This window comes from Ammospiza nelsoni, chromosome 28 (assembly GCF_027579445.1).
Source record: "Ammospiza nelsoni isolate bAmmNel1 chromosome 28, bAmmNel1.pri, whole genome shotgun sequence".
In the NCBI taxonomy this organism is placed as follows: domain Eukaryota; kingdom Metazoa; phylum Chordata; class Aves; order Passeriformes; family Passerellidae; genus Ammospiza; species Ammospiza nelsoni.
The window spans coordinates 370511-397338 of NC_080660.1; the positions used below are offsets into that span (position 1 = coordinate 370511).

Consider the following 26828-nt stretch of genomic DNA (forward strand, 5'->3'; position numbering starts at 1 on the left):
AGAGCCCCCCAGTCCCCGGCCGAGCTCCCAGTCTGGAAGTTCTGGCTGCTCCCGGATTCCTGGGAACGCGATTCCCGCTGGATTTACATTCACAGGAGGGATCCAGGGGGATCCCATGGAACGATGTGCGCATGGAAACCCCAAATTCCCCCCAATCCGGAGGGATTTGGGATGGGGGAGAGCGGGGGCAGCCAGCCCCGAGGGAGGGCAGCCCCGAAATCAAGGCACAGGGAATGGGAATGGTTTGGAAAGGGGTTTTTTTGGGATTTGTGTGTCCCCTCTGGATTTGGGGACACGTGGATCCCAACTGGAATGGGAACGGTTTGAGGAATGGGAATGGTTTGGGATGGGAATTGTTTGGATGGGGCTGTTTTCTGGGATTTGTGTGTTCCCTCTGGATTCGGGAGCACGCAGAACTCCCCTGCTGATCCTGGTGGGATTGGGGAATGGAATGATTTGGATGGAGTTTTTTTTGGGATTTGTGTGTCCCCCTGGATTTGGGAACATGCTGATCCCAATGGGAATGGTCGGAACAGGGCTCTTTTTGGGATTTACACATCCCTCTGTGTTTGGGGACACACAGAGCCCTCAGGAAATGGGAATGGTCAGGACGGGGCTGTTTTTGGGATTTACACATCCCCCTGGATTTAGGGACACGCAGATCCCAATGGGAACGGTCGGGATGGGGCTGTTTTTGGGATTTACTCATCCCCCTGGATTTGGGAACATGCAGATCCCAATGGGAATGGTCAGGATGGGGCTGTTTTTGGGATTTACTCATCCCCCTGGATTTGGGAACACGCCGATCCCAATGGGAATGGTCGGGACGGGGCTGTTTCTGGGATTTACTCATCCCCCTGGATTTGGGAACACACCAAGCTGCTCCCTGTGAAATCTCCGGGACCAACCACAGGGCTCCAACCCCGGCAGCGGGTGGCGGTGACACCGAGGGGACAACGCGGCCACAACCCCCGCCCTCCACCCACCGGCGGGGCTGGAAAGTACCGGCAAAACCAACGGAATGAACGGAAGCTCCAAGGAACCCGCGGGGATGGGGTCGATCGGGGCGGGCGAAGCCCTGAATATCAGGGAGCCCCGCCCGCCCTAGACGTGCGTCTGCATGCGCTGCTGGAAGCGCTGCCCGTAGTCCGAGTGCTGCGACGTGTACGAGAACCGCGTGGCGCCGCCGCCGAACTTCCCCACGGCCTCGTAGGGCTCGTAGGCGCCGCCGAAACCCAGCCGGTACGGCGGGAACGCCGCGGTGGGGCCGGGGAACCCGACGCCGACGCCGACGCCCGCGTAGTTCTCGTAGGACAGCTGGCTGCTCGTGTCCCCCGGCGGCACCGCCGTGCCCGGGGGCGCCGCCGCCGCCTCGGCGGGGAACTCGGGGCCGCCGCGGGGGTACGAGCTGAGCTGGGCGTAGCCGCTGGAGTGCGAGAGGCGCGAGGGCGGCCGCGGCTCGAAGCGGGGCCCGCCGGGGCCGGGCGCGCGGTAATCGCCGTAGAGCACCGAGCGCGAGGCCGGGCGCTCCTCGTGGGCGCGCACGTTGTAGTAGCCGTTGGTGGGGTCCTGGAAGGGCAAAATCGGGAAATCGGTGGGTTTTGGGAGTGCCGGTGGGTGGGAAGGGCAGGGTTGGGGTTGAGGGGGGCGTGGGAGCGGACCTTGAGCTCGTACTCCTCGCGGGTGTCGATGGTGTCGCAGCGCAGGTCCTGCTTCAAGTCCACGTCGTCCTTGAACGACTGGAAAAGCCACGGGAATAATTGTGGGGTTGTGGAATTGTGGGATTGTGGGGTTATGGGATTATGGAATTATGGAATTGTGGGGTTATGGAATTATGGAAGGGGATGGGCGGGGAGGAACCCTGAGACCCATCCCATGGTGGGAAGGGGCGGCTCCTGATAGCCCAGGTGGATCTGAGGTGGAGCCGGGAACTTCCAGGGATGGGGAATCCATGGGATCCATGGGATCAGGGATGGATCCAGGACCGATCCCTAAAATCCCATTGAACTGGCCCAGGGAACGCTGGAATTCTTTGGGATGGAAAAGACCCCAAAGATCATCAAGACCTTGGGACCTTCCACCATCGCAGGTGTCTCCAGCCTGGCCTTGGGCTGGGGACACTGCCAGGCTGGGGACACTGCCAGGGCTGGGGGCACTCCCGGGCTGGGGACACTCCCAGCCCTCCTGCCATCCCAGGTGCCAGTCCCTGTCCCCACGGTGTCCCCATGTCCCCCCTCACCGAGTAGATGGCCTTCATGACGCGCGTGGCCGTGGACACGCTGGCCGTGTCCTCCTCCCGGTCCGCGTGCAACGTCAGCGGCTCCCGGTTCACCGTCTCCACCTTGATGTCCAGCTTGCGCAGCGTGACGTCCTTGCGGCCTGACGAGTGACCACAGAGTGACCACGGAGTGACCACGGGGTGGCCACTGAGTGACCCCCCCAAAGAGATCCCCATAACGACACCCAGAGTGACCACTGAGTGACCACTGAGTGACCATGAATTGATCTCCATAGACACCCCCATGGATACACCCAGAGTGACCACTGAGTGACCACGAAGTGACCCCAGAGTGACCCCAGAGTGACCCCGAGTGACCCCAGAGTGACCCCACTCACTTCCTTTGCGGCGCCGGTAGAGGAAGCAGGCCAGGGCCAGCAGGCAGCTGATGAGGAGGATGCTGGCACCGATGGTGGCCCCGGCGATGATGCCCACGGGCAGCACCTCTGTGGGGACACCAGGGGACAGTTGGGGACACCAGGGGACAAGGACAGTGCCACAGCCACGGCTCCCATCCCAAAATCCCAATAACTCAGCTCGGGGTCCCGTGTCACCTTTCTCCTCGAGCCAGGCCCATCTCAATGTCACCCCAAGCTGTCCCCACACTGTCCCCCAGTGTCACCTTTCTCCTCGAGCTGGATGATGGCCGTGCCGGGCCCATCTCAATGTCACCCAGATTGTCCCCAAGCTCGCTGCCATTGTCACCTCTCTCCTCGAGCTGGATGATGGCCGTGCCGGGCCCATCTCAATGTCACCCCAAGCTGTCCCCAGACTGTCCCCCAGTGTCACCTTTCTCCTCAAGCTGGATGATGGCCGTGCCGGGCCCATCTCAATGTCACCCAGATTGTCCCCAAGCTCGCTGCCATTGTCACCTCTCTCCTTGAGCTGGATGATGGCCGTGCCGGGCCCATCTCAATGTCACCCAGATTGTCCCCAAGCTCGCTGCCATTGTCACCTCTCTCCTTGAGCTGGATGATGGCCGTGCCGGGCCCATCTCAATGTCACCCCAAGCTGTCCCCAGACTGTCCCCCAGTGTCACCTTTCTCCTCAAGCTGGATGATGGCCGTGCCGGGCCCGAAGCTGTTCCAGGCCGTGCAGTTGTAGCGCGTCTGGAAGTCGGCGTCCATGACGTTGTTGATGGTCAGCGTGGACAGGACCCCGCTGCCCGTGTTGCTCCTCTCCACCGTGTAGCGCTCCAGCGTCCCCGCTTCCAGAATGTTCTCCTTCCACGCCCACGCCTGCGGGCAGCGGCAGAAATGATTCTGTGCTTTTTGGTTTTTTCTGTTTTGTACTGGGGTTTGTCAATTATCTTGATATTAATGTGGTTATCATTATTTAATTCTGTATTATTTAATTATTTATATATTATTAGTCTTACATTATTATTTACATATTATTTATCACATTATTATTTATATAATATTCGTTTTCTGTTTATTTGTATTTATATGTATATATTATATATATTTATACTATTATTCTGCTTATACATTTATATATATTTATTTATATATATTATAAATGTATATACATTTATTATATATTTATATTATTATTCTGTTTATATCTATTTACATATATTTTTATTATAAGCATATATTAATATATATTACTTATAATATTTTCATTGTAAAATAATCTATTTTATATTTATAAATAATTATATGAATATAGGGATTTATTAATATTATTTTATATTTTATACTTATTTATTATATAAAATATATTCATCTATATTTATTTTTATTTATTATAAATTTAAATAAGCATTATTACGTTTTATATTTATTTATTTTGTATTTAATTTGTTTGATATTAATAAATGACATTTAATTATAAATGCACATTAACACACATTAACTGTAATGTATCTTTGTAAAATGATTTGTCTTATAAATAATTTTGTAAATGTCTTAAATATTTATTTGCATATTTATTTTATGTTATTTTATATTACTAATTTTATATGTACAGGTAATAATATATAAAGATAACCCTAGGACGTACTTAATTAAAATATATATGAAAATATGTATCTCTATATAAAAAATTATTATATAAATACACAATTTAATAGCTAAATATCTATAAATAGAAATATATATTAATAGATATTAATATCTAAAAATATATATCAATATATAAAAATTCTAATGTATATTTAATGACAAAATTTGATAATATAAAATAATAATAACATTGAGATTTATTAAATTAAAATAAATAAATAACAAATAAGATAAATATTAAACGTTGCTAATGTATTGAAATGAAACGATATTTTTTGCAGTTCCGGGGTGCAGCGGGACTCACGATGCGGTCGGGGGGCGGCGTGCTGCCGATGAAGCACTCGACCTTGCCGCGGTCGCCGCGCACGGCGAACTGCACGGGCTCGCTGGAGATGATCGGGGGGCCTGCGGGGGATTTGGGAATTTGGGGTGTCTGGGGGGGAAATTGGGATATTTGGGGTGTTCAAGGGGGGAAAATGGGGAATTTGGGGTGTTCTGGGGGGAAAAATGGGGAATTTGGGGTGTTCCTCAGGGGGAAATGGGGGATTTGGGGGGTTCCACAGGGGGAAATTGGGATATTTGGGGTGTTCCAGGGGGAAATGGGGGATTTGGGGTGTTACAGGGGGGAAATTGGGAATTTGGGGTGTTCAAGAAGGGAAATGGGAATTTGGGGTGATCTGAGGGGGGCAATTGGGAATTTAGGGTGTTCAAGGGAGAAATTTGGATATTTGGGGTGTTCAAGGGGGGAAAATGGGGAATTTGGGGTGTTCTGGGGGGGGGAAATGGGGAATTTGGGGTGTTACAGGGGGGAAATTGGGATATTTGGGGTGTTCCAGGGGGAAAAATGGGGAATTTGGGGTGTTCCACAGGGGGAAATGGGGGATTTGGGGTGTCCCAGGAAGGCAACTGGGGATTTGGGATGGTTTGGGGGAAATTTAGGATATTTGGGGTGCTCCAGGGGGGAAATTGGCGATCTGGGGTGTTATAAGGGGAAAATGGGAATTTGGGGTGGCCCAGGTGGGAAATGAGAGGAGGAAATCCCTGGAGCTGTGTCCAGGAATGAGGGATTTGGGATAAAATTCTGTGTTTTAGCTGGAATTGGGGGAACGGCTCAGGATCAGGGGGTTAAGGGGGATAAAATTCTGTGTTTTGGGTGGAATTGGGGGAATGGCTCGGGATCAGGGGTTTAAGGGGGATAAAACTCCGTGTTTTAGCAGGAACTGGGGGAATGCATTGGGATCAGGGGTTTAAGGGGGATAAAATTCCTTGTTTTAGGTGGAATTGAGAAAACCTCCCACAGGAAATTCCAGCTTGAAATTCCTGCAATTCCTGACCCCCATTCCCATCTCCCCGGAAAAATCTCTTTTCAGGATTTATTCCCTTCCCACCATCCCCCTTTGCCTTTCCCCTTAAATTTTCCAGTTCCAAACCCAACAAAAAAACCCCAAATCCCGTTTTCCCCATCACAGCCTCCCCAGCCAAATCTAAAATGCAAAATTTAAAATTCCCTCCGCTTCACCCCACCAAAACCAACCAAAACCAGAGAATTTTTGGGACGCCCGGATCCGCCCCGTTCCCATGGAACGCCAGGAGGTGTTTTTGGGTTTTTTGGGGTTTTTTTGGGGGTTTTTTGGGGTGGCTGACCGTTGACGAAGAGGGTGACCTCCCTCTCGCCCACGCCGATGCGGGGCACGATGGCCTTGCAGACGTACTGGCCGGCGTCGGCCTGCGTCACCGACTTGAGGTACAGCTGGTTGCTGTTGCTCAGCACCTGCGGGGACACCGGGGACATCTGGGGACACGTGGGGACACTCGGGGACGTCCCCCAAAAGCTCGGCAGCCTGGCCACAAATCGTTCCCGAGGGAATCCCAGCCAAAATTCCAGTTTTTGGGGGGTTTTGGGGTGTGGAGGGGGCACGCAGGGATGGTGGGGATGTTCAGGGGACACGTTTGACGCCAATCCCAAACCTGAATCCCAAACTAAATCCCAACCCCAATCCAAACCCCAAACCCATTCCCGAATCCCAAACCCCAAATCCCAAGTCCCAAATCCCAAATCCCAAACTCCAAACTCAATCCCAAACCCAAGCTCAATCCAAATCCCAGTTTCCCTCTCTAGGGAATTTTAGGGAGGGGACACAAAACCACAGTGGGGGCATTCAGGGTTTCTGTTTGACCCCAATTCCAAACCTGATCCCGAATCCCAAATCCAATCCCGAATCCCAAACCCAATCCCCAACCCAACCCAAATCCCAATCCCAGTTTCCATTTTTTTGTGGTTTTTTTGGGGGATTTTTTTGGGGAGAATTTTTGAGATTTTTTTGGGGGATTTTTTTTTTTTTTTGAATTTTTCCTGGGATTTTTTTGGGGGGTTTTGACACACACGGAGCCCCCCCCGACCCCAAGGGCACAAAGAACATTCCGGAATGCCCTTGAAGGCGCTCCTACCATGTTGGATTCCTTCTTGGTCCAGGTGAGGGTCAGCGGGGGGTTCCCCGACCACACGCAGGTCAGGGTGACGTCGGAGCCGATGTCGGTCACCGTGGGCTTGGGGTCCACCACGATCCGGGGCGCGACTGGGGGGACACAGAACCGGGAGGGGAAGTGTGGGGAGGGGCTCTGGGGTTAATTTGGGGCCGTTTTGGGGTTTTGGGGCCGTTCTGGGGCCGTTTTGGAGCACTTTTGGGGCCATTTTGGAGCCATTTTGTGACGGTTTTGGGGCTGTTTTGGGGCCATTTTGGGGTGGTTTTGGGACCGTTTTGTGGTGGATTTGGGACCATTTTGATGTTTTGAGGCAGTTTTGGGGCAGTTTTGGGGTGGTTTTGGGGCCGTTTTGGGGTTTTACGGTGGTTTTAGGGCGGTTTTGGGGCCATTCTGGGGAAGTTTTAGGATGATTTTGGGGCCATTTTGGGGCCGTTCTGGGATGGTTTTGGGGTTTTGGGGCAGTTTTGGGGCTGTTTTGGGGCCATTTTGGGGTGGTTTTGGAGCGGTTTTGAAGTGGTTTTGGGGCCATTTTGGGGCTGTTTTGGGGTAATTTTGGGGTTTTGGGGCTGGTTTTGGGGCCAGTTTTGGCTGTTTTGGGGCCGTTTCAGGGCCGTTCTGGGGCCATTTTGGGGCCGCTTTGGGACCCCTTTGGGGCAGTTTTGGGGTCATTTCGAGGCCGTTTTGGGGCCGTTCTGGAGTCACTCACAGTGCACGTCCACCAGGGTGCTGACGTTGGTGCTGCCGATGTCGTTGTGCACCTCGCAGCTGACGGGCTCCGTGAAGAAGGTGTAATCCACCTGCGTGTCGTACCTGTTCTCCTTGGCCTCCTCGATGATCACCCCGCCCTTGGCCCACCTGGGGACAGCGGGGACACCGTGGGATCCTGATCCCAAATCCCGGTCCCCATCCCAAATCCTAATTCCCATCCCAAATCCTTGTCCTCGTCCGAAATCCCAATCCCCACCCTAAATCCTAATTTCCAATCCCCATCCTAAATCCTTATCCCCATTCTAAATCGTAATTCCAAGTCCTAAATCCCAACCCCCATCCTAAATCCCAATCCCAAAGGTTTCCAAAGGGTTCTGGGGAGGGGACACAGAGCCATGTTGGGGACATTCAGGGACACTTTGTGACCCCAATCTCCATCCTAAATCCCCATCCTAATTCCCAATCCCCATCCGAAATCCCAATCCCTATCCTAAATCCTAATTCCCATCCTAAATCCTAATTTCCCAATCCCAATCCTAATTCCCAATCCCACTTGCCATTTGCAAAAGGTTTTGGGGAGGGGGCACAGAGCCATGGTGGGGACATTCAGGGACACTTTGGGACCCCGATCCCCATCCCAATCCCAATCCCAATCCCCATTCAAAATCCCAATCCCAGTCACCATTTCCAAAGGGTTTCGGGGAGGGGGCACAGAGCCATGGTGGGGATGTTTGACCCCAATCCCAATCCCAATCCCGATTTCCAATCCCTGGGGGTTTTGGGAAGAAGGCTGGGGACATTGGGTGCCCCCAAATGACCCCCCCAGCCCAATCCCGGGTTTTGGGGCTCACCTGTACCCTTTGATCTCGGGGTTGGCCGTGGCCATGCAGGTGAACACGACCCTCTCGCCCTCCTGCACCGTCTGCGGCTGGATGGACAGGGTCACCGTCGGGGGGTCTGCGGGGACAGCCACGGCTCAGGGGGGACACCGGGGACTCCAAAGCTCTGGGGTGGCCACCCCTTCCCGCAGCAGCCACCGGAGGTCGGTGTTGGCCACCGAGTCCCGGCCCTGCCTCCCCCTCCTCTTCCTCCTCCTCTTCCTCCTCCTCCTCGTCCCTCCAGCAAATCCCACCCACAGACACCGCTCCCACCTGCGACACCCCAAAAATCCCACAAAAATACCCCCAAATCCCCATCCATGTCCCCATCCCTCCCACCCCTGGTGTCCCCAGTATCCCCAGTCCTTGTCCCTGTGTCCATGTCCCCAGTGTCCCCAGTGTCACCCACGGTGCACGTTGAGGCGCACGGAGCTCTCCTTGCCCGCGGGCACGGCCTCGTTGGAGCTGCGGCAGGAGAAGCTGTCTGTGTGTCCATCCCCATGTCCCCAATGTCCCAGTGTCCCCATGTCCCTGTCCCCAGTGTCCCCAGTGTCACCCACGGTGCACGTTGAGGCGCACGGAGCTCTCCTTGCCCGCGGGCACGGCCTCGTTGGAGCTGCGGCAGGAGAAGACGCGGCCGATGTCCAGCTCCGAGGGCGTGATGGGCAGCAGGCTCGTGGTGCTCTCGCGCTTCCCGTCGGCCAGGAGCTCCTGGGGGGACGCAAGGACATGGGACATGGGGACATGGGGACAGCTCCTGAGGGGACACGGGGACAGGGGACAGCTCCAGCAGGGCTGGGCACACTGGGAGGGGACGGCCACCGCGCTGCAGTGTCCCCATACCGTGCCGGTGACAGCCCCATCCTGCTGCAGCCCATTGGGGAACCGGGCAAAGGTGGTGACAGTGGGACAGGGGGCACAGGGGGCACACAGGGGACAGAGGAGACAGTTCTGGCGACACCGGGGACACCGTGCAGGTGACATCCCTACCGTGCTGGTGACAGCCCCGTCCTGCTGCAGCCCATCGCGGAACCAGGCCAGCGTAGCGACAGTGGGACAGGGGGCACGCAGGGGGCACAGGGGGCACACAGCGACAGTTTTGGTGACAGTTTGGTGACATCCATACCGTGCTGGTGACAGCCCCGTCCTGCTCCAGCCCGTCGCGGAACCAGGCCAGCGTGGCCGCGGGTTTGGCGCTCCGCGCCCGGCACGTCAGGTTGTAGGGGGTCCCCGCCCTGAGCAGGATCTCGGGGGCGCCGTCGATCGTGGGGTCCTCGGGTGGGACTGCGGGGGGACAGAGGGGACAGTGGCTCGGGGGGACGCCCTGGGACAGCGGGGACGGGGAGGGGACACTGGGGATGGTGTGTGACATTGGGGACGCTGGGGACGGTGTGGGGCACAGGGAATGGGGAAGGGGACGGCGGGAATGGGCAGGGGACACTGGGGACAGCTGGGACATTGGGGGCTGCGTGGGGCACAGGGGATGGGGAGGGGACACTGGGGACGGTGAGTGACACTGGGGACACTGGGGACGGTGTGTGACACTGGGGACACTGGGGACGGTGAGTGACACTGGGGACACTGGGGACGGTGAGTGACAGACACTGGGGACGGTGTGTGACACTGGGGACACTGGGGACGGTGAGTGACACTGGGGACACTGGGGACGGTGTGTGGCCCTCACTGAGCACGGTGAGCCGTGCGCGGCGCGAGCGCAGCGCGGCCTCGGTGGCCTGGCACTCGTAGACGGCGTCATCGGAGAGCTCGGCGTCGCGGATCTCCAGGTTGTACTGGCCCGAGTCGGCCGTGCCCACGATGCGGTACCGGGGCCAGGCTGGGGACAGGGGACACAGCGGGGTCACATGGGGACAGCCACATCCCACAGGGACATCCTGGTGCTACAGGGACAGCCACTCCCACAGGGACACCGCGATCCCATGGGGTCACCCCTGCCCACCCAGCGCCACCTCTGTCCCTGGGGCACCTTTGAGGCCCTGCCCCAGGCCCGATGCCAGCCCTTGCCACCCAGTGTCACCCCCAGCGCCACCCCAGGGCACCTTTAAGACCTTGCCCCACGCCCAATGCCAGCCCTCCTGACCCAGTGCCACCCCCAGTGTCCCCCCCTGTCCCCGGGCACCTTTGAGGCCCTGCCCCAGGCCCGGGGCCAGCTCTGCCCACCCAGTGCCACCCCCGGTGTCCCCCCCAGTGTCCCCCCTGTCCCCGGGCACCTTTCAGTCCCTGCCCCATGCCCAGGGCCAGCCATCCCTGGCCAGCGCCACCCTCAGTGTCCCCCAGTGTCCCCCCCTGTCCCCGGGCACCTTTCAGTCCCTGCCTCATGCCCAGGGCCACCCATCCCTGGCCAGTGCCACCCTCAGTGTCCCCCAGTGTCCCCCCCTGTCCCCGGGCACCTTTGAGGCCCTGCCCCATGCCCAGGGCCAGCCCGTCCTTGGTCCATTGCACGATGCCGGAGTAGTTGAGCACCACGCAGGAAAGGACGATTCTCTGCCCGGCCACCACCGTCTGGTCCTCGGGCTCCTCCACGAAGCGCGTCTGCACCGCTGCGGCCACGGCGCCGCGGTCAGTGCCGGACACGGCACCACGGTCACGGCGCAGTGCCCGGCACCGCGGCGCCGGCTGTGCCGCCATCCCGGAATATCCCGAGATCGCCCTGAGATCCCCTGGGATCCCCTGAGATCCCCTGGGATCCCCCTGAGATTTCCTCCAAGATCACCTCAGGAGTCTCCTGGGATCCCCCCTGAGACCCCCCTGAGACCCCCCTGAGACCCCTCAGGATCCCCCCGGAGCTCCCCACGACCCCCGGAGCTCCCGGGGTCCCCCAAACGCCCCCACCCCGGTCCCGCCGGACCCGCTCCCGTTCCCAATCCCGGTTCCCGTTCCCGATCCCGGTTCCCGTTCCCAATCCCGATGCCGATCCCGCTCCCGGTTCCCGATCCCGGTTCCCGTTCCCGTTCCCGTTCCCGATCCCGGTTCCCGGTCCCGGTTCCCGATCCCGGTTCCCGTTGTTCCCGGCTGTTGGGGATCGATCCCGGGGTCACGCGGCCCGCGGGAATCGAGCGGGATGTGACGGGAACGGGGACAGGGACAGGGACAGGGACAGGGACAGGGACGCGGCCGTGCCCTGGAGCGGGGAAGGGGCAGCGCGACCCCCCCGCCTCTCCCGGCTGCAATCCCAGGGGTTTTATCCCGGAATGTGGCACGGAACGGCACGGAACGGAACGGAACGGCGCCGAAGAGCACAGAATGGCACAGTACAAGGTCCCGGTCCCGCTCCTCTCCTTCTGAACCCCCAAATCCACGGGCTCCTGCATTTCATCCCGAAAATAAAACGCCCGGCGGGTCCAAACATCTCCAAAAATCCACACAAAAATCCCCAAAAATCCCCCCCAAAAATCACCCAAAAAATCCACGTTTGGGGGTGATCTGCTCCCAGGATCGCCGGGATGGGGAATCCAGGGATCCACCGGATCCCCCGGTGCCACCCCCGGTGCCAGCCCCGCCCCGGGGCCGCGGGGGTTTTGGGGCAAGATGAAGGAAAATCGGGATCGGGAGATCAAAGAGGGGAAGGTGCCGGGAGAGGGAGGAGGAGGAGGAGGAGGAGGAGGAAGAAAATCAGAGCGGGGAACGGGGGAGGGAGCGGCGGGGGGGACCCGCAGCCTCGGGCACCGGGGGGGGGGGACGGGATTTTGGGGGAAATTGGGAGGAAAACGGGCACTGGGATGGCACCGGGATTATGGGGAAAATGGGCACTGGGATTTTGGGGGAGATCAAGGGGAAAACGGGTCCTAGGATGGCACTGGGAGTTTGGGGGAGATTGAGGAGAAAACGGGCACCGGGCTGGAACCAGGCTGGCACTGGCACGGCCGGGGGTGGCTCGGGTTTTGGGGGAGATTGAGGGGAAAATGGGCACTAGGATGGCACTGGGATTTTGGGGGAGATTAAGGGAAAAATGGGTACCGGGATGGCCCCGGGATTTTGGGGAAAAAGAGCACCAGGATGGCACCAGCCCAGCTGGGAACGGTCCCGGATTTTGGGGGAGATTGAGGGGAAAATGGGCCCTGGGCTTTTGGGGAAAACGGGCACCGGGATGGCACCGAGATTTTTGGGGGAGATTGAGGGAAAACGGGCACCAGGATGGCACCGGCCCAGCCGGGAACGGTTTGGGATATTGTGCCACCATCCCGGTGTCCCCACACATTGTCCCCAACCCCGAAAGGCCAGCGGGGCTCCCTGCAGTGCCAGTGCCACCTCCCCCTTGTGTCACCTCCCCGGTGCCACCTCCCCGCAGTGCCAGCCGCGGTGCCAGACCTGTCACGGCCAGCGGGGCTTGGTGGCGATTGTCACAGCCGGAGCCGCCTCCTGTCACCTTCCCCTGGCAGGGACCGGCACTGGGGGGGGAGGTGGCGGTGCCACCCCCGCGGTGTCGCCGGTGGTGGCGCGGGGGTGGCGCGGCCCGGCTCGCTCCGGGGACGGCGCCGCGGGGCTTTTGTCGCTCGGGCGGCCGGGGTGACACCGCGCCGGGGTGACAGCGGTGGCCGCGGGCGCGAGGTGGCGCCTCCCTCCCTCCCTCGCTGCCGCGTCCCCTCCGCGTCCGTGCCACCGGCCACCCCTTGTCACCGCGTCCCCTTTGCCGCCGTGACCGCCCCCGTGTCGCTCTGCTCCCCCCCTTTGTCACCACGGTCCCCTCCCGTGTGGCAGCACGTGCCTGTGCCCGCGGGAATGTCCCCTTGTCCCCAAACCTGGCACGGCAATGTCCCCAAACCCGGCTGTGCCCACGGCAATGTCCCCAAACCCGGCTGTGCCCATGGCAGTGTCCCCACGGAAATGTCCCCCTGTCCCCACGGCAATGTCCCTCTGTCCCCATGGCAATGTCCCCACGGCAATGTCCCTCTGTCCCCAAACCTGCCACGGAAATGTCCCCAAACCCGGCTGTCCCCACGGCAATGTCCCCAAATCCGGCTGTCCCCCTTTTTTTCCTTATTCTTCCCATTTTCCCTTTCCTCCCCCCCATTTTCCCCATTTTCATCCCCTTTTCCCCGCATTTTCCCCCTTTTTTTCCCATTTCCCCCCTTTCCCCCCCATTCTCCCCCATTTTCCCCTTTTCTCCCCTTTTTCCACTATTTCCCCCCCTTTTATCCAATTTTCCCCCTCTTTTTCCCCCATTTTCCCCCTTTTCCCCCATTTTCCTCCTTTTCCCCCTTTTTTTTCTCATTTTTCCCAATTTTCTCTCCAATTTTCCCCCTTTTCTGCCCCATTCCCCCCCTTTTTCCCCACTTTCCCCCATTTTTCCCAATTTGCCCCATTTCCCCCCCTTTTATCCCCTATTTTCCCAATTTTTTCCCAATTTTCCCCCTTCTTTTCCTCCCTCCTTATTTAATCTCTCCCTCCTCCCCTCCCTTCTCCTCCCGGCTTTTAAATTTGAAGCCTTTCCCCTCTTCCCGAGCTGCTCGCTGCTATTTATATGTGAAACACAAAAAAAAAAAAAAAAAAAAGAAAAAAAAAAAAGAAAATTAAATAAATAAAAACACCAAACCCAAAACAGGCGAGGAGGAGGGAGGAGAATTTCTAAAAAAAAAAAAAAAAAAGAAATAATAAAAAAATAAATAAATTAAATAACTAAAAGCCAAACCCAAAACAGGCGAGGAGGAGGGAGGAGAGTTCTATAAAAATGAGATAATTATAAAATAAAAAAATCTCTTGCCCGGGTTGGGATTTTTCTTTCTTTCTTTGGGGAAGAAAAGAGGATTTGGGGTTTTTGGAGCGGAAAGGAGAGGCCGGGGCAGGTCCTGGGGTCCCCTCTGTCCCCATTGTCACTGCTGTCCCCAGAGCCGGGGGTGGCACCACGGGGTGGGGACAGCGAGGGGACCCACGGGATCCATGGGATTTATGGGATGGGATCGGAGTTATGGGGTTTGTTCATGGGACCCACGGGACCCACAGGATCCATGGGACGGGATTTGTGGGACCCATCAAATGGGATTTATGGGATTTGTGGGGTGGGATGGGGCGGGACTTCTGGGGGATCCATGGGATTCATGGGATGGGATGCGATTTATGGGATCCATGGGATTTATGGGATCCATGGGATGCAATTTATGGGATCCATGGGATTTATGGGATCCCTGGGATGGGATTTATGGGATCCATGGGATTTATGGGATCCATGGGATGGGATTTATGGGATCCATGGGATTTATGGGATCCATGGGATGGGATTTATGGGATCCATGCGATTTATGGGATTTATGCGATTTACGGGATCCATGGGATGGGTTGGGATTTATGGGACGGGACGGGGTGGGATCATTGGGATCCATGGGATGGGATTGATTATGGGATTTATGGGACCCATGGGATGGGGAGGGGTCCCAAGCTGGAGACCCCGGCAGCGCCGGGAATGTGGGGTCTCATCCCAATGGGATTTGGGATTTGGGATCACGTCCTGCCGGGAATGTGGGGTCTCACCCTGCCTGGGAATTGGGATCCCATCCTGACGGGGACCGATCCCATCCCGATGGGGATTTGGGATCCCATTTTGCCGGGGATCCATCCCATTTTCCCGGGAATTCCAGCCCCGTTTCCCCAGGAATCCTGGCCCCCATTTCCCCACGGATTTTGGCCCCATTTTCCTGGGAGTTCCAGCCCCGTTTTCCCGGGAATCCCAGCCCCGTTTCCAGCCCAGCGCCGCTCCCGGCCGAGCCGAGCCGAGCCAGGCCAGGCCAGGCCCTGCCCCGTCCCCGCCCCCCCCGCTCCCGGAGCTATTTTGGGATCGGGAATTTGGGAAATTTGGGACTCTGGGCTCTGGAATTTGGGACGGTCCCCCCGTGTCCCCACGGGTGACCCCGAGATCCCCCGGGTCTGGTGTTCCCGACCCCGGGTTTGGGATCCCGGCGCTGTCCGGGATTTCGCGATGCCCGGGGAACTTTCCCCGCTTCCCTCCCCCCTTGCCCGAAATCCCAGCCCGGGGCAATCCCGGGGCAATTCCGGGACAATCCCGGGGCAATCCCGGGACAATCCCGGGACAATCCCGGGGCAATCCCGGGGCAATCCCGGGACAATCCCGGGGCAATCCCGGGGCAATCCCGGGACAATCCCGGGACAATCCCGGGGCAATCCCGGGGCAATCCCGGGACAATCCCGGGGCAATCCCGGGACAATCCCGGGGCAATCCCGGGACAATCCCGGGGCAATCCCGGGGCAATCCCGGGACAATCCCGGGGCAATCTCCGCCCGCGGCTCTGGCAAAGCGGGAGCAGCTCCTGGAGGCTCACGGGGGATCTGTGGGGCGGTTCGGGGTCCTGGCGGGAGCTCTGCGGTCCCCCCCTGCCACTGTCCCCCCCATCCCGGTGTCCCCAGACCGGTCCCCGGTGTCCCCCCCGGCGTCCCCAGCCCCACCCCGGCCCCAATCCCGCTCTAATCCCGCAGTAATTAAACCCGGCCCTCGTTAATTCCCCGTTAATTGCGGCCCCGGCCCCCGCCCCCGCACGGCGATGGCCCCGAGAGAGAGATGGCACTGCCACCGTCACCGTCACCGTGCCCCGAGTGCCACCGAGAGCTGGCACTGCCGCTGTGTCACCGTCCCTGTCACCGTGTCCCCATCCCTGTCCCTGCCGTGCCACCGAGAGCTGGCACTGCCACTGTGTCACCGTCCCTGTGTCCCTGTCCCCGCGGTGCCACCGAGAGCTGGCACTGCCACTGGCCTTGGCCCTGTGTCCCTGTCATGCCACCGGCCTGGCTGAGAGCTGGCACTGCCACCGTCCCTGTCCCTGGCACTGTCCCCACGATGCCACCGGCCTGGCTGAGAGCTGGCACTGCCACCGTCCCTGTGTCCCCTGTCCCCGCGGTGCCACCGAGAGCTGGCACTGCCGCTGGCCCTGTCCCTGTGTCCCCATCCCTGCCACGCCACCATCCCCGGTGTCCCCTGTCCTGGTTCCTGTCCCCATCCTTGTCCCTTGGCTTTGTCCCTGGCCCCATCCCTGGGCTGTCCCCGCGCTGGTGGCACCGGTCAGGGGTTGGTGGCACCGGGCCGTGCCCAGGGTGGTGGCACCGGGGTGAGGCATGGCGTCCCACGGGCACGGCAATCCTGGGACATTGAACTGCCCTGGGGAAACTGAGGCACGGGTGGGGTTAATCCATAGGGAAACTGAGGCACGGGTGGGGAAACTGAGGCACGGATGGGTTATTCCATGGGGAAACTGAGGCACGGGTGGGGAAACTGAGGCACGGGTGGGGGAAATGAGGCACGGATGGGGGAAATTGAGGCACGGCTGGGTTATTCCTTGGCGAAACTGAGGAACAGACGGGTTATTCCATAGGGAAACTGAGGCACGGGTGGGGAAACTGAGGCACGGGTCCCTGGATTTCCATGGGGGAAACTGAGGCACAGATCAATGGATTGCCTTGGACGCTGAATTTCCTTGGGGAAACTGAGGCACGGGTGAGTTATTCCTCGGGGAAACTGAGGCACGGGTGGGTTATTCCTTGGGGAAACTGAGGCACGGGTGGGTTATTCCGCGGGGAAACTGAGGCACGGGTGGGTTATTCCGCGGGGAAACTGAGGCACGGGTGGGTTATTCCATGGGGAAACTGAGGCACGGGTGGGTTATTCCTTGGGGAAACTGAGGCACGGGTGGGTTATTCCTTGGGGAAACTGAGGCACGGGTGGGTTATTCCTTGGGGAAACTGAGGCACGGGTGGGTTATTCCATGGATAAACTGAGGCACGGGTGGGTTATTCCTTGGGGAAACTGAGGCACGGGTGGGTTATTCCTTGGGGAAACTGAGGCACGGGTGGGTTATTCCATGGATAAACTGAGGCACGGGTGGGTTATTCTTTGGGGAAACTGAGGCACGGGCACTCCCCCGCCCCGCTCCCCAGGGCCGGGACTGGGGCGCCTCTCCCGGGGCCGTTCATTCCATTAATTAGCGATGTCTCATTAAGACATCTGCTAACGAGGCCGCAGCTCCGGGCGGGGGGGGATGAAACCATTCCAGCTTTTTCCCCGTTTTTAACATTTCCCCCCCATTTTTAAACACTTTTCCCCATTTTTTGACACTTTCGCCCCATTTTTTAACATTTCCCCCCATTCTTTTCCATTTCCCCCCATTTTTTAACATTTACTCCCCGTTTTTAACATTTCCCCCCCATTTCCCTCTCGCTAAATTCACGATTTTTATTCCCCTTTCCCCCCTCCCCCGAATTTCCCCCCAAAAAATCCTCCCCCCCCTTCAGCGCCCGAGCAAACAAACAAAAGTCCTAATTAGGCATTAATTAGACATTGTTCCCGCGCTAATTAACGAGGCCGCGCCAATCGGGGCCGGGGGGAGGCAGGGGAGGATTGGGGGGCGTTTTTGGGGGGCCAGAAGTGAAATTTGGGAAGTTTGGGATTTTTCTGGGGTTTTTTGGGGGGAGTATTTGGGATTTTCTTGGGGATATTTGGAGGTTTTTTTTTTTGGTGGGGGGAGATTTGGGATTTTTTGGGGTGATTCTGGATTTTTTTATGGGCGGGGATTTGTTTTTTTTTTTTAGGGTGGAATTCAGAATTTTTTAAGGGGAATTATGGACTTTTTTGGGATGAGGCCCTGGGTTTTTTGGGGAGGAAATTCGGGATTTTTTTAGGGTATAATTCTGGATTTTTGGGGGAGATTCGGGGTTTTTTTAGGGTGGAATTCGGGATTTTTTAGGCGGAATTATGGACTTTTTTGGGGAGGAAATTCGGGATTTTTTAGGGTATAATTCAGGATTTTTTGGGGTAGAATCCGGGATTTTTTTAGGGTATAATTCAGGATTTTTTGGCGGTGGTAATTCTGGATTTTTGGGGAGGAGATTCGGCGTTTTTTTAGGGTGGAATTCGGGATTTTTTAGGCGAAATTATGGACTTTTTTGGGGAGGAAATTCGGGATTTTTTTAGGGCATAATTCTGGATTTTTTGGGGAACATTCTGAGGGGTTTTTTTGGGGTAGATTCCGGGTTTTTTGGGGTGTCCCGGCCCTCCCGCTCCCGCTCCCCGCTGTTTGCGGCCGGGCCGCCGATGATCCCACTCTCCTGGAATTTGAGGAATTTCCTGCCAAGGCTCCCTCTGGAAAGGCGAGGAAAGGCAAAAACGCCGAGATTTTAACCCTCTGCTCCCCGGCCCGCCCGCGCTTTTGGGGGATAATTCCTGATTTTTTGGATGATTTCCGATTTTTGGGACAATTTCTGATTTTTTCCGGATTTTTCCCGGGATGGGAATCGCTGCTTCTCGCGGAAAAACCGAATTTTCGTGCCTCAGTTTCCCTCCTTGCTCCTCTCCCTGACCCCGAGGGTTCCATCCCTGCCCTAAATCCCCTAAAAACCCCAAAATCGCCCCAAAAATCCCCAAAAATCCGCCCATCCCAAACTCCCTTTTTCCCAACTTGATTCAATCAAATCCGCTCGGAATTTTCCTTTTTTAAAATAAAATTTCACCAAAATGGGGAAAGGAGGAGGAAAAAGGGGCCCCAAAAGCGGCCCCAGCTCCGGGATGTTCCCAATTCCAGCCCCAAGGAGGGGAAAAACGGGGAAAAAATGGGAATTTTGGGGAAAGTCCACCTGAGAAAAGGGGAAAATGTGGATTTTGGGGGGAAATCCAACTGGGGAAGGGGGAAAGTTTGGATTTTGGGGAAAGTTCATGTGAAGAAAGGAGGAAAAAGTGGAATTTGGGAAAAATCCACATGGGGAAGGGGAAAAATGTGGATTTTGGGAAAAATCCATGTAAAGAAAGGGGGGAAGTGTGGATTTTGGGAAAAATATACCTGAGAAAAAGGGAAAATGTGGATTTTGGGAAAATCCACGTGGGGAAGGGAGGGAAAAAGTGACAATTGGGAAAAGTCCACCTAGGGAAGGAGGGAAAACATGAATTTTGAGGGGAAAATGTGGATTTTGGGAGGAAAATGTGAATTTTGGGGGGGAAATGTGAATCTGGGGGGGGGGAAACGTGGATTTTGGTAAAACCCCCACGTGGCTAAAGGGGGAAAATGTGAATTTTGGAGGGAAAAATGTGAATTTTGAGGGGAAAAATGTGTATTTGGGGGGAAAAATGTGGATTTTGGTACAACGCCACGTGGCTAAAGGGAGGAAATGTGAATTTTGGGGGAAAAAACGTGAATTTTGGGTGTGAAATCCCCCTGGGCACGGCTCCCACGGGACACCCCGAGGCTTTGGGGTGGTGCCGGCCCCGGAGCCTTCATCCCGCTCCTCCTCCTCCTCCCCGATTCCCGTTTAATTAAAAAAAAAAAAAAAAGAAAAAAAAAGAATAAAAAAATGAATTTTCCCCCCCGTTGCCACGGCAACGCCCGCAGCCGCTCTCGCCTTGGAAATAAAAGTTGTTTTTTCCTTCCCCCTCCTCCTCCTCCTCCTCCTTTTCCTCCTTCCCTTCCCATCCCCGTCCCGAGCCCCCCCCGGATTTTGATTTCCATTCGGATCATAATCCGCCCGTTGCCATGGCAACGCCGCCAGCCCTTTCTGGCCCGGCCCTTGCAGAAAAGGCTCCTTCCCCTTTTCCCCCCTTTCCCCCTTTTCCTTCCCCTTTCTCCCCGGTTTTCCCCCCATTTCCCTCCTTCTTCCCCCTTTTTCTTCCATTTTTAGGTTTTTTCCCATTTCCCCCCTTTTTCCCCCCATTTTTCCCGTTCCCTCCTCCCACCCGGAGGTCCCTGGATGCTCCTCTGGGTGCATCCCGGAGATCCCAAACCCTGAACCCCACGCCCCTGACCCCAGATCCCAAACCCTAAATCCCAGATCCCAAATCCCAAACCCCAAAATGCCAAATCCAAAATCCCAGATCCAAAACCCTAAATCCCAGATCCCAAATTCCAAACCCCAAATGCCAAATCCCCGATCTCAAATCCCAAACCCCTGATCCCAAATCTAACATCTCAAATCCCTGATCCCAAACCCCAAACCCTAAATCCCAGGTCCAAAATCCCAAAAATCCCAAACCCCAGATCTCAAACACCAAAATCCCAAAATCCCAGATCTCAAATCCCCAATCAGTGATCCCAAATCCCAAATCCCTGACCTCAAATGCCACATCCCAAACCCAAATCCTAAATCCCAAACCCTAAATCTCAGATCCAGAACCCAAAATCCCCACATCTCAAACACCAAAATCCCAAACCCCACATCTCAAACCCCCGATCCCAAATCCCAGATCTTGAATCCAAAATCCTTGGCCCCAATCCCAAAATCCCAGATCCCAAATCCCCAAACCCCATCCCCAAATCCCAAAATCCCAAATCCCAAATCTCAGATCCCAGATCCCAAAATCCCAAATCCCCAAAATCCCCAAATCTCAAATCTCAGATCCCAGATCCCAAAATCCCAAATCCCAAAATCCCAAATCCCAAATCTCAGATCCCAGATCCCAAAATCCCAAACCCCAAAATCCCAAATCTCAAATCTCAGATCCCAGATCCCAGATCCCAAAATCCCAAATCCCAAAATCCCAAATCCCCAAAATCCCCAAATCTCAAATCTCAGATCCCAGATCCCAAAATCCCAAATCCCCAAAATCCGAAATCCCCAAAATCCCAAACCCCAAATCCCGACCCTTTTTCCCGCTGTTCCCTCTGGATCTGCCCCGGTTCCGTGGGGTCTCTCTGCGGTTTTGGGGGGAATTTTGGGGGGTTCTGACCCAATGGGGAGATTTTGGGGGATTTTTTGGGGGGGTTCTGTCCCCCCCTGTCCCGGATCCGGGTTTATGCAAATGATCCGCGTGCCCCGGAGAGCGCAATTAGCGCCGAGCGGAGCCGGAGCGATTAATTAAGAGATAATTAAGGGAAGAGGAGCCGGGGGGGGGGGGGGGGGGGAAACGGCCTGGAGGGAACGGGGGGAAATTGTGGGGAGGGGGCGGAACTGCCGAGAGACCCCAAAATCACCGAGAATTCCCCAAAATTATCGAGAATTATCGATAAAATTCCCGATAAATCCCGAAAATCCCCGAGAATTGATGAGAATTTCCGAAAATCCCCGAGAACTCCCGAGAACTGCCGAGAATCCCCGAAAATCCCCGAGAATTGCCGAGAATTGCCGCGAATTGCCGAGAATCGCCGAAAATCCCCGAGAATTGCCGAAAATTGACGAGAATTGCCGGAAATTGCCGAAAAATGCCCGAAAATCCCCGAGAACTGCAGAGAACTCCCAATAATCCCCAATAATTCTCAAAATTTCCCCAAAATACCCCAAAATCCACGATAATTCCCAAGAATTCCCAATAATTCAGGATATTAACTCCTGTAATTCCCCCAAATTCGCAATAATTCCTGATAATTCCCCAAAATCCACAATAATCCCTGAGAATTCCCAACAATTCCTGATAATTCCCAAAAACTTGGATATTAATTCCCGATAATTCCCGTAAATTCCCAAAGATTCTCAAAAATTCCCCAAAAATTCCCGAAAATTCCCCAAAACGGCTGAGAATCCCCGAGGCCCAACCCGAGCTGGGCATTCCCAGGGTTTGTCCAGGTGGGCAAAGCTCGGGATTAAATCAAGACTGGATTAAAGGAGAGGGGATTAAATCAATAAATCATGAATGAATGAATAAATTAATGAATTATTGATTAAATTAATGGATTAATTAATGAGCTGGGACAGAGGTCACCTCAGGGACACAAAGGGAACCAGGAGGAGGTTCTGAGGGCTCTGGGGTTGGGGTTTCCCACCCCAAATCACCCCAAAATCCACCTGAAATCACCCCAAATCCCATTCCTGGCCCTGGCCCTGGCCCTGACCCTGCCACGAAATTTGGGGTCAAGGGGTAAAATCCCATGGGATCCCAAATCCTTCAGGATCCCAAATCCCTTGGGGTCACGTCCCTGCTGCCACCTCTCCCATATGAGGGAAGGAAGGGAATAAAAATATAAAAAAATAAAAATTAAAATAAAAATATTTTAAAATATATAAAATAAAATAAAAATTAAAATATAAATATAAAACAAAATAAAAAAATATATATTTAAAATATACACAATAAAAGAAAAAAATTAAAACATATAATATAATTTAAAATATAACACAATATAAAATTAAAAAAGAAAATGAAATAAAGCATAAAATAAAATAAAGAAAAAGCCCCGCGGAGAGGAGAAGAAGGGCCCAGAAAATGAATAAATATTTCAATTTGAGGCGCAATCACGGCGAGTGATTGAAACGGGGAAGAATAATGGCTTTCATTTAGATAAGATACAGAAAATTATTTAGTGAGAAATGAAGAGTGATGAGCCCCATTCAGCGCCAGGCCCGAGCGCCCCCCGCGGCGGGAGGGACCCCAAAACCGCCCAGAATTACCCCAAATCCCAGCCTGCTCCAGGGTGAAACCCCACGTTTTACAGGAACCCCACGTTTTACAGAAAAAAACCCACATTTTCCTGAGAACCCCCCGCGTTTTCCAAAAAACACCCAAAATTTTCCATAAAAGCCCCAAATTTTGACCTGGCACTGGGGGCAAGGCTCCTCTGGGAGGTGACGGTGGAGGGATGGAATGGGATTGGGATGGGATGGATTTGGGATGGGATCGATGTGATTGGATTGGGGCGGATTTGGGGCGGGATTGGGAGTGATGGGATGGATTTGGGGTGGGTTTGGGGTCACTGGGATTGTCACAGGGATGTGAGCCTTGATCCCAAACTGGAGCTGCCCCATCCCAAACTGGAACCATCCCAACCAGAGCCATCCTAAACCGGAGCCATCGATCCCAAACTGGAACCATCCCATCCCAAACTGGAACCATCCCATCCCAAACCGGAGCCATCCCATCCCAAACGAACCATCGATCCCAAACCGGAGCCATTGACCCCAAAATGGAACCATCCCAAAACGGACCTGTCCCATCCCAAACAGAGCCATTGATCCCCAACTGGAACCATCCCAAACTGGAGCTGTCCCATTCCAAACCGGAACCATCAATCCCAAATCAGAGCCATTGATCCCAAATCAGAGCCATCCCAAACCGGAACCATCAATCCCAAATCAGAGCCATTGATCCCAAATCAGAGCCATCCCAAACTGGAGCTGTCCCATTCCAAACTGGAGTCATTGATCCCAAATCAGAGCCATTGATCCCAAATCAGAGCCATCCCAAACTGGAGCTGTCCCATTCCAAACTGGAGCCATTGATCCCAAATCAGAGGCATCAAACTGATACTGGAGCCATTGATCCCAAAATGGACCTGTCCCATCCCAAAACTGAGCTGCGCCATCCCAAACCGGAGCCATCCCATCTCAAAATGGAGCCATCCCAAACTGGACCTGGCCCATCCCAAACTGGAGTCATTGATCCCAAACTGGAGCCATCCCAAACTGGACCTGCCCCATCCCAAACTGGAGCTGTCCCATCCCAAAACGGAGCCACCAATCCCAAACCGGATCCCTCCCATCCAAAACTGGAACTGCCCCATCCCAAACTGGAGCCATTGAACCCAAAATGGAACCATCCCAAGACAGACTTGTCCCATCCCAAACTGGAACCATCCCAAAATGGAGCTGTCCCATCCCAAACTGGAGCCACTGATCCCAAAATGGAACCATCCCATCCCAAACTGGAGCCATCAATCCCAAAGAGAGCCATCGACCCCAAACTGGAGCTGCCCCATCCCAAACTGGAGCCATCCCAAAACGGAGCCATCGCATCCCAAACAGACTTGTCCCGTCCCAAACAGAGCCATTGATCCCAAACTGGGATCAACTGGTGTCAGTTGACACCAAACTGGAGCCATTGATCCCAAACTGGAGCCATTGATCCCAAACCGGAGCCATTGATCCCAAACCGGAGCCATTGATCCCAAACCGGAGCCGTTGACACCAAACTGGAGCCATTGATCCCAAACTGGAGCCATTGATCCCAAACTGGAGCCATTGATCCCAAACCGGAGCCATTGATCCCAAACCGGAGCCATTGACACCAAACTGGAACCATCCCAAAACAGACCTGCCCCATCCCAAACAGAACCATCCCGTCCCAAAGTGGAGCTGCCCCATCCCAAACCGGAGCCACCAATCCCAAACCGGATCCCTCCCATCCTAAACTGGAACTGTCCCGCCCCAAACCGGGACCAGCCCATCCCAAACCGGGACTGTCTCACCCCAAACCGGGACCGTCCCGCCCCGCACCGGAGCCCACCCATCCCAAACCAGAGCCATCCCAAACCGGGTCCATCCCATCCCAAATCGGATCCTTCCCGCCCCACACCGGGGCCGTTTCACCCCACACCGGAGCCACTGAATCCCAAACCGGGGCCGTTTCACCCCACACCGGAGCCACTGAATCCCAAACCAGATCTCTCCCATCTCAAACCGGATCCCTCCCGCCCCACACCGGGGCCGTTCCTCCCCGTTTCACCGGGGCCGTTTCCCCCCGTTTCCCCGGTCCCTCCCGCCCCACACCGGGACCGTTTCCCCCCGTTCCCCCGGTCCCTCCCGCCCCACACCGGGGCCGTTCCTCCCCGTTTCACCGGGGCCGTTTCCCCCCGTTTCCCCGGTCCCTCCCGCCCCACACCGGGGCCGTTTCCCCCCGTTTCACCGGGGCCGTTTCCCCCCGTTCCCCCGGTCCCTCCCGCCGCTCCCCGCGTGGCCCCGGGCGGCAGCGCGGCCGCTTTTGTTCCCGGGGGACGCGGAGCCCCCGGCGCTGCCCCGGAGCTGCCCCGGCCCCGCGGGGGTCCCGGGGGTCCCGGAGCTGCCCCGGGGGTCGCGGCCCCACCGGCGCCTTCCTCCCGCTCCTCTCAATGCCCCGCGCTCCAGGCGCGTTTTTTTGGTTTTATTTTTGGGGCTTTTTTTTTTTTTTTTTTTGGTTTTTCCTTTTTTTCCCTTTCCCTTCCCCTCTCTCCTCTCGGCATCTTAGCAACGCCGCCCCCTTAATTAAAAATTAGATTGGATTTTGCAGCTGGGAAGCGCCGGAGGCCGCGCTGGGGCAGAGCCCGGCCCCGGCCCCCCCCCCAAAATTCCTGGGGCGATGGGGGCGCCCCCTCCCCTCCCCCCGAGGGTTTTTGGGGGGTTTTGGGGACCCCCAGCCCCCCCCCCCCGGCTTTTCCTCAGCGTGACCTTGGCACAGCAGCTCCCCCCGTGCCTCAGTTTCCCCCGGGAGGGTTTTGGGGGGTCCCGGGGGGAGGGGGGGGTCGGGTTGTTCCCCACCCCGAGAGGCGGCTCTGGGAAAAGGGGGGGAAAAAGGTGGGAAAATGGGGGAAAATGTGGGAAAAGGGGGGTCCGGGCTCCCCCAGCCCCTTCCCCAAGCAATGCCGGCATTGGGGTCCTGGGGTCCCCCCGGAGGCGGCCCCTGCGCTCCCCACGGACGGACGGACGGACGGACGGACACACGGACAGACCCCCCAGGCCGGGTCAAGCCCCCCCATCACCCTCAGCCCTGACCCCCCCAACCCCTCCCGGGGGTCCCGTTTGACCCCAGGGCCCCCGAAGCCCCCGAAGCGGCCCCGGGACCGGGACCCACATGGGGGGGGGGCTCAAAAGCTCGGTCCCGGTCCGGGGGCTCCAACAGGACCGGAACGGGGGAACGGAGCGGCGCCGGGGAGGCAGAACCTGGCCCGGTTCCGTCGGGACAGCCCCGGTACCGGAGGGAGGTCCAGGAGAACCGGGCCCGGTTCCATCAGGAGCCCCCGGTACCGAGGGGGGGTGCACGAGGAGCAGTCCCGGGACCGGGGAGAACCGGGCCCGGTCCCACCGCGATCTCCCGGTACCGGATCGGAGAAATGCACGAGAACCAGCCCGGGGGTTCGGGAGAACCGGGCCCGGTCCCACCGCGATTCCCCGGTACCGGAGCGGGGGAATCCACGAGAACCAGCCCGGGGGTTCGGGAGAGCCGGGCCCGGTCCCACCGGGATCCCCCCGGTACCGAACGGGGGATCCACGAGAACCAGCCCGGGGGTTCGGGAGAGCCGGGCCCGGTCCCACCGCGATTCCCCGGTCCCGGGAATCCACGCGAACCCACGGCGGGATTTGGTCAAACCGGGCCCGGCATTGAGCAGAACCGGCCGCGATTCCATCCGAACCCTCCGGTACCGCCAGCGCCGAGCGCGGGCCCGCCAGCCCCGCCAGAACCCCGCGGGACCCCTCGGAACCGCCGGTACCGGCCGGAGCCGGCTCTCATCCCTCCGGGAGCGGGGCTGGAGCGCTGCCCGCGGAGTTGGGAACGGCGCTCCGGGGCGGCCGCGCTGCCCGCTCCCGGTGCCCCGAGCCTCCCGCTCCCGGTGCCCCGAGCCTCCCGCTCCCGGTGCCCCGAGCCTCCCGCTCCCGGTGCCCCGAGCCTCCCGCTCCCGGTGCCCCGAGCCTCCCGCTCCCGGTGCCCCCGGCTCGGTGCCCACCTTGCCCGCGGGTCCCGGCGAGAGTCAGCAGGCACAGGAGCAGGATCCGCATCTCCCGTCCCGTGGCGGCGGCCGCGCTCCGGGGCCGGGCCCGCCGGGGGGCTCCGCTTCGGGGGCTCCGCTCCGC

At 56.7% G+C, this 26828-nt stretch overlaps 1 protein-coding gene across 1 annotated transcript; it reads right to left on the reverse strand.

Annotated features, from left to right (window-relative positions):
- On the reverse strand, window positions 1-26828 carry KIRREL1 (kirre like nephrin family adhesion molecule 1). The gene is made up of 15 exons (XM_059490181.1): window positions 26702-26828; window positions 10766-10915; window positions 10042-10191; window positions 9484-9641; window positions 8918-9068; window positions 8331-8436; window positions 7478-7626; window positions 6736-6863; window positions 5932-6058; window positions 4592-4692; window positions 3318-3516; window positions 2617-2724; window positions 2240-2379; window positions 1662-1739; window positions 1-1569 (listed from the first exon to the last, which is right to left on the reverse strand). Exons 1-15 carry the CDS (start codon window positions 26751-26753, stop codon window positions 1105-1107), a joined length of 2262 nt encoding a protein of 753 aa, XP_059346164.1. The 5' UTR covers window positions 26754-26828; the 3' UTR covers window positions 1-1104.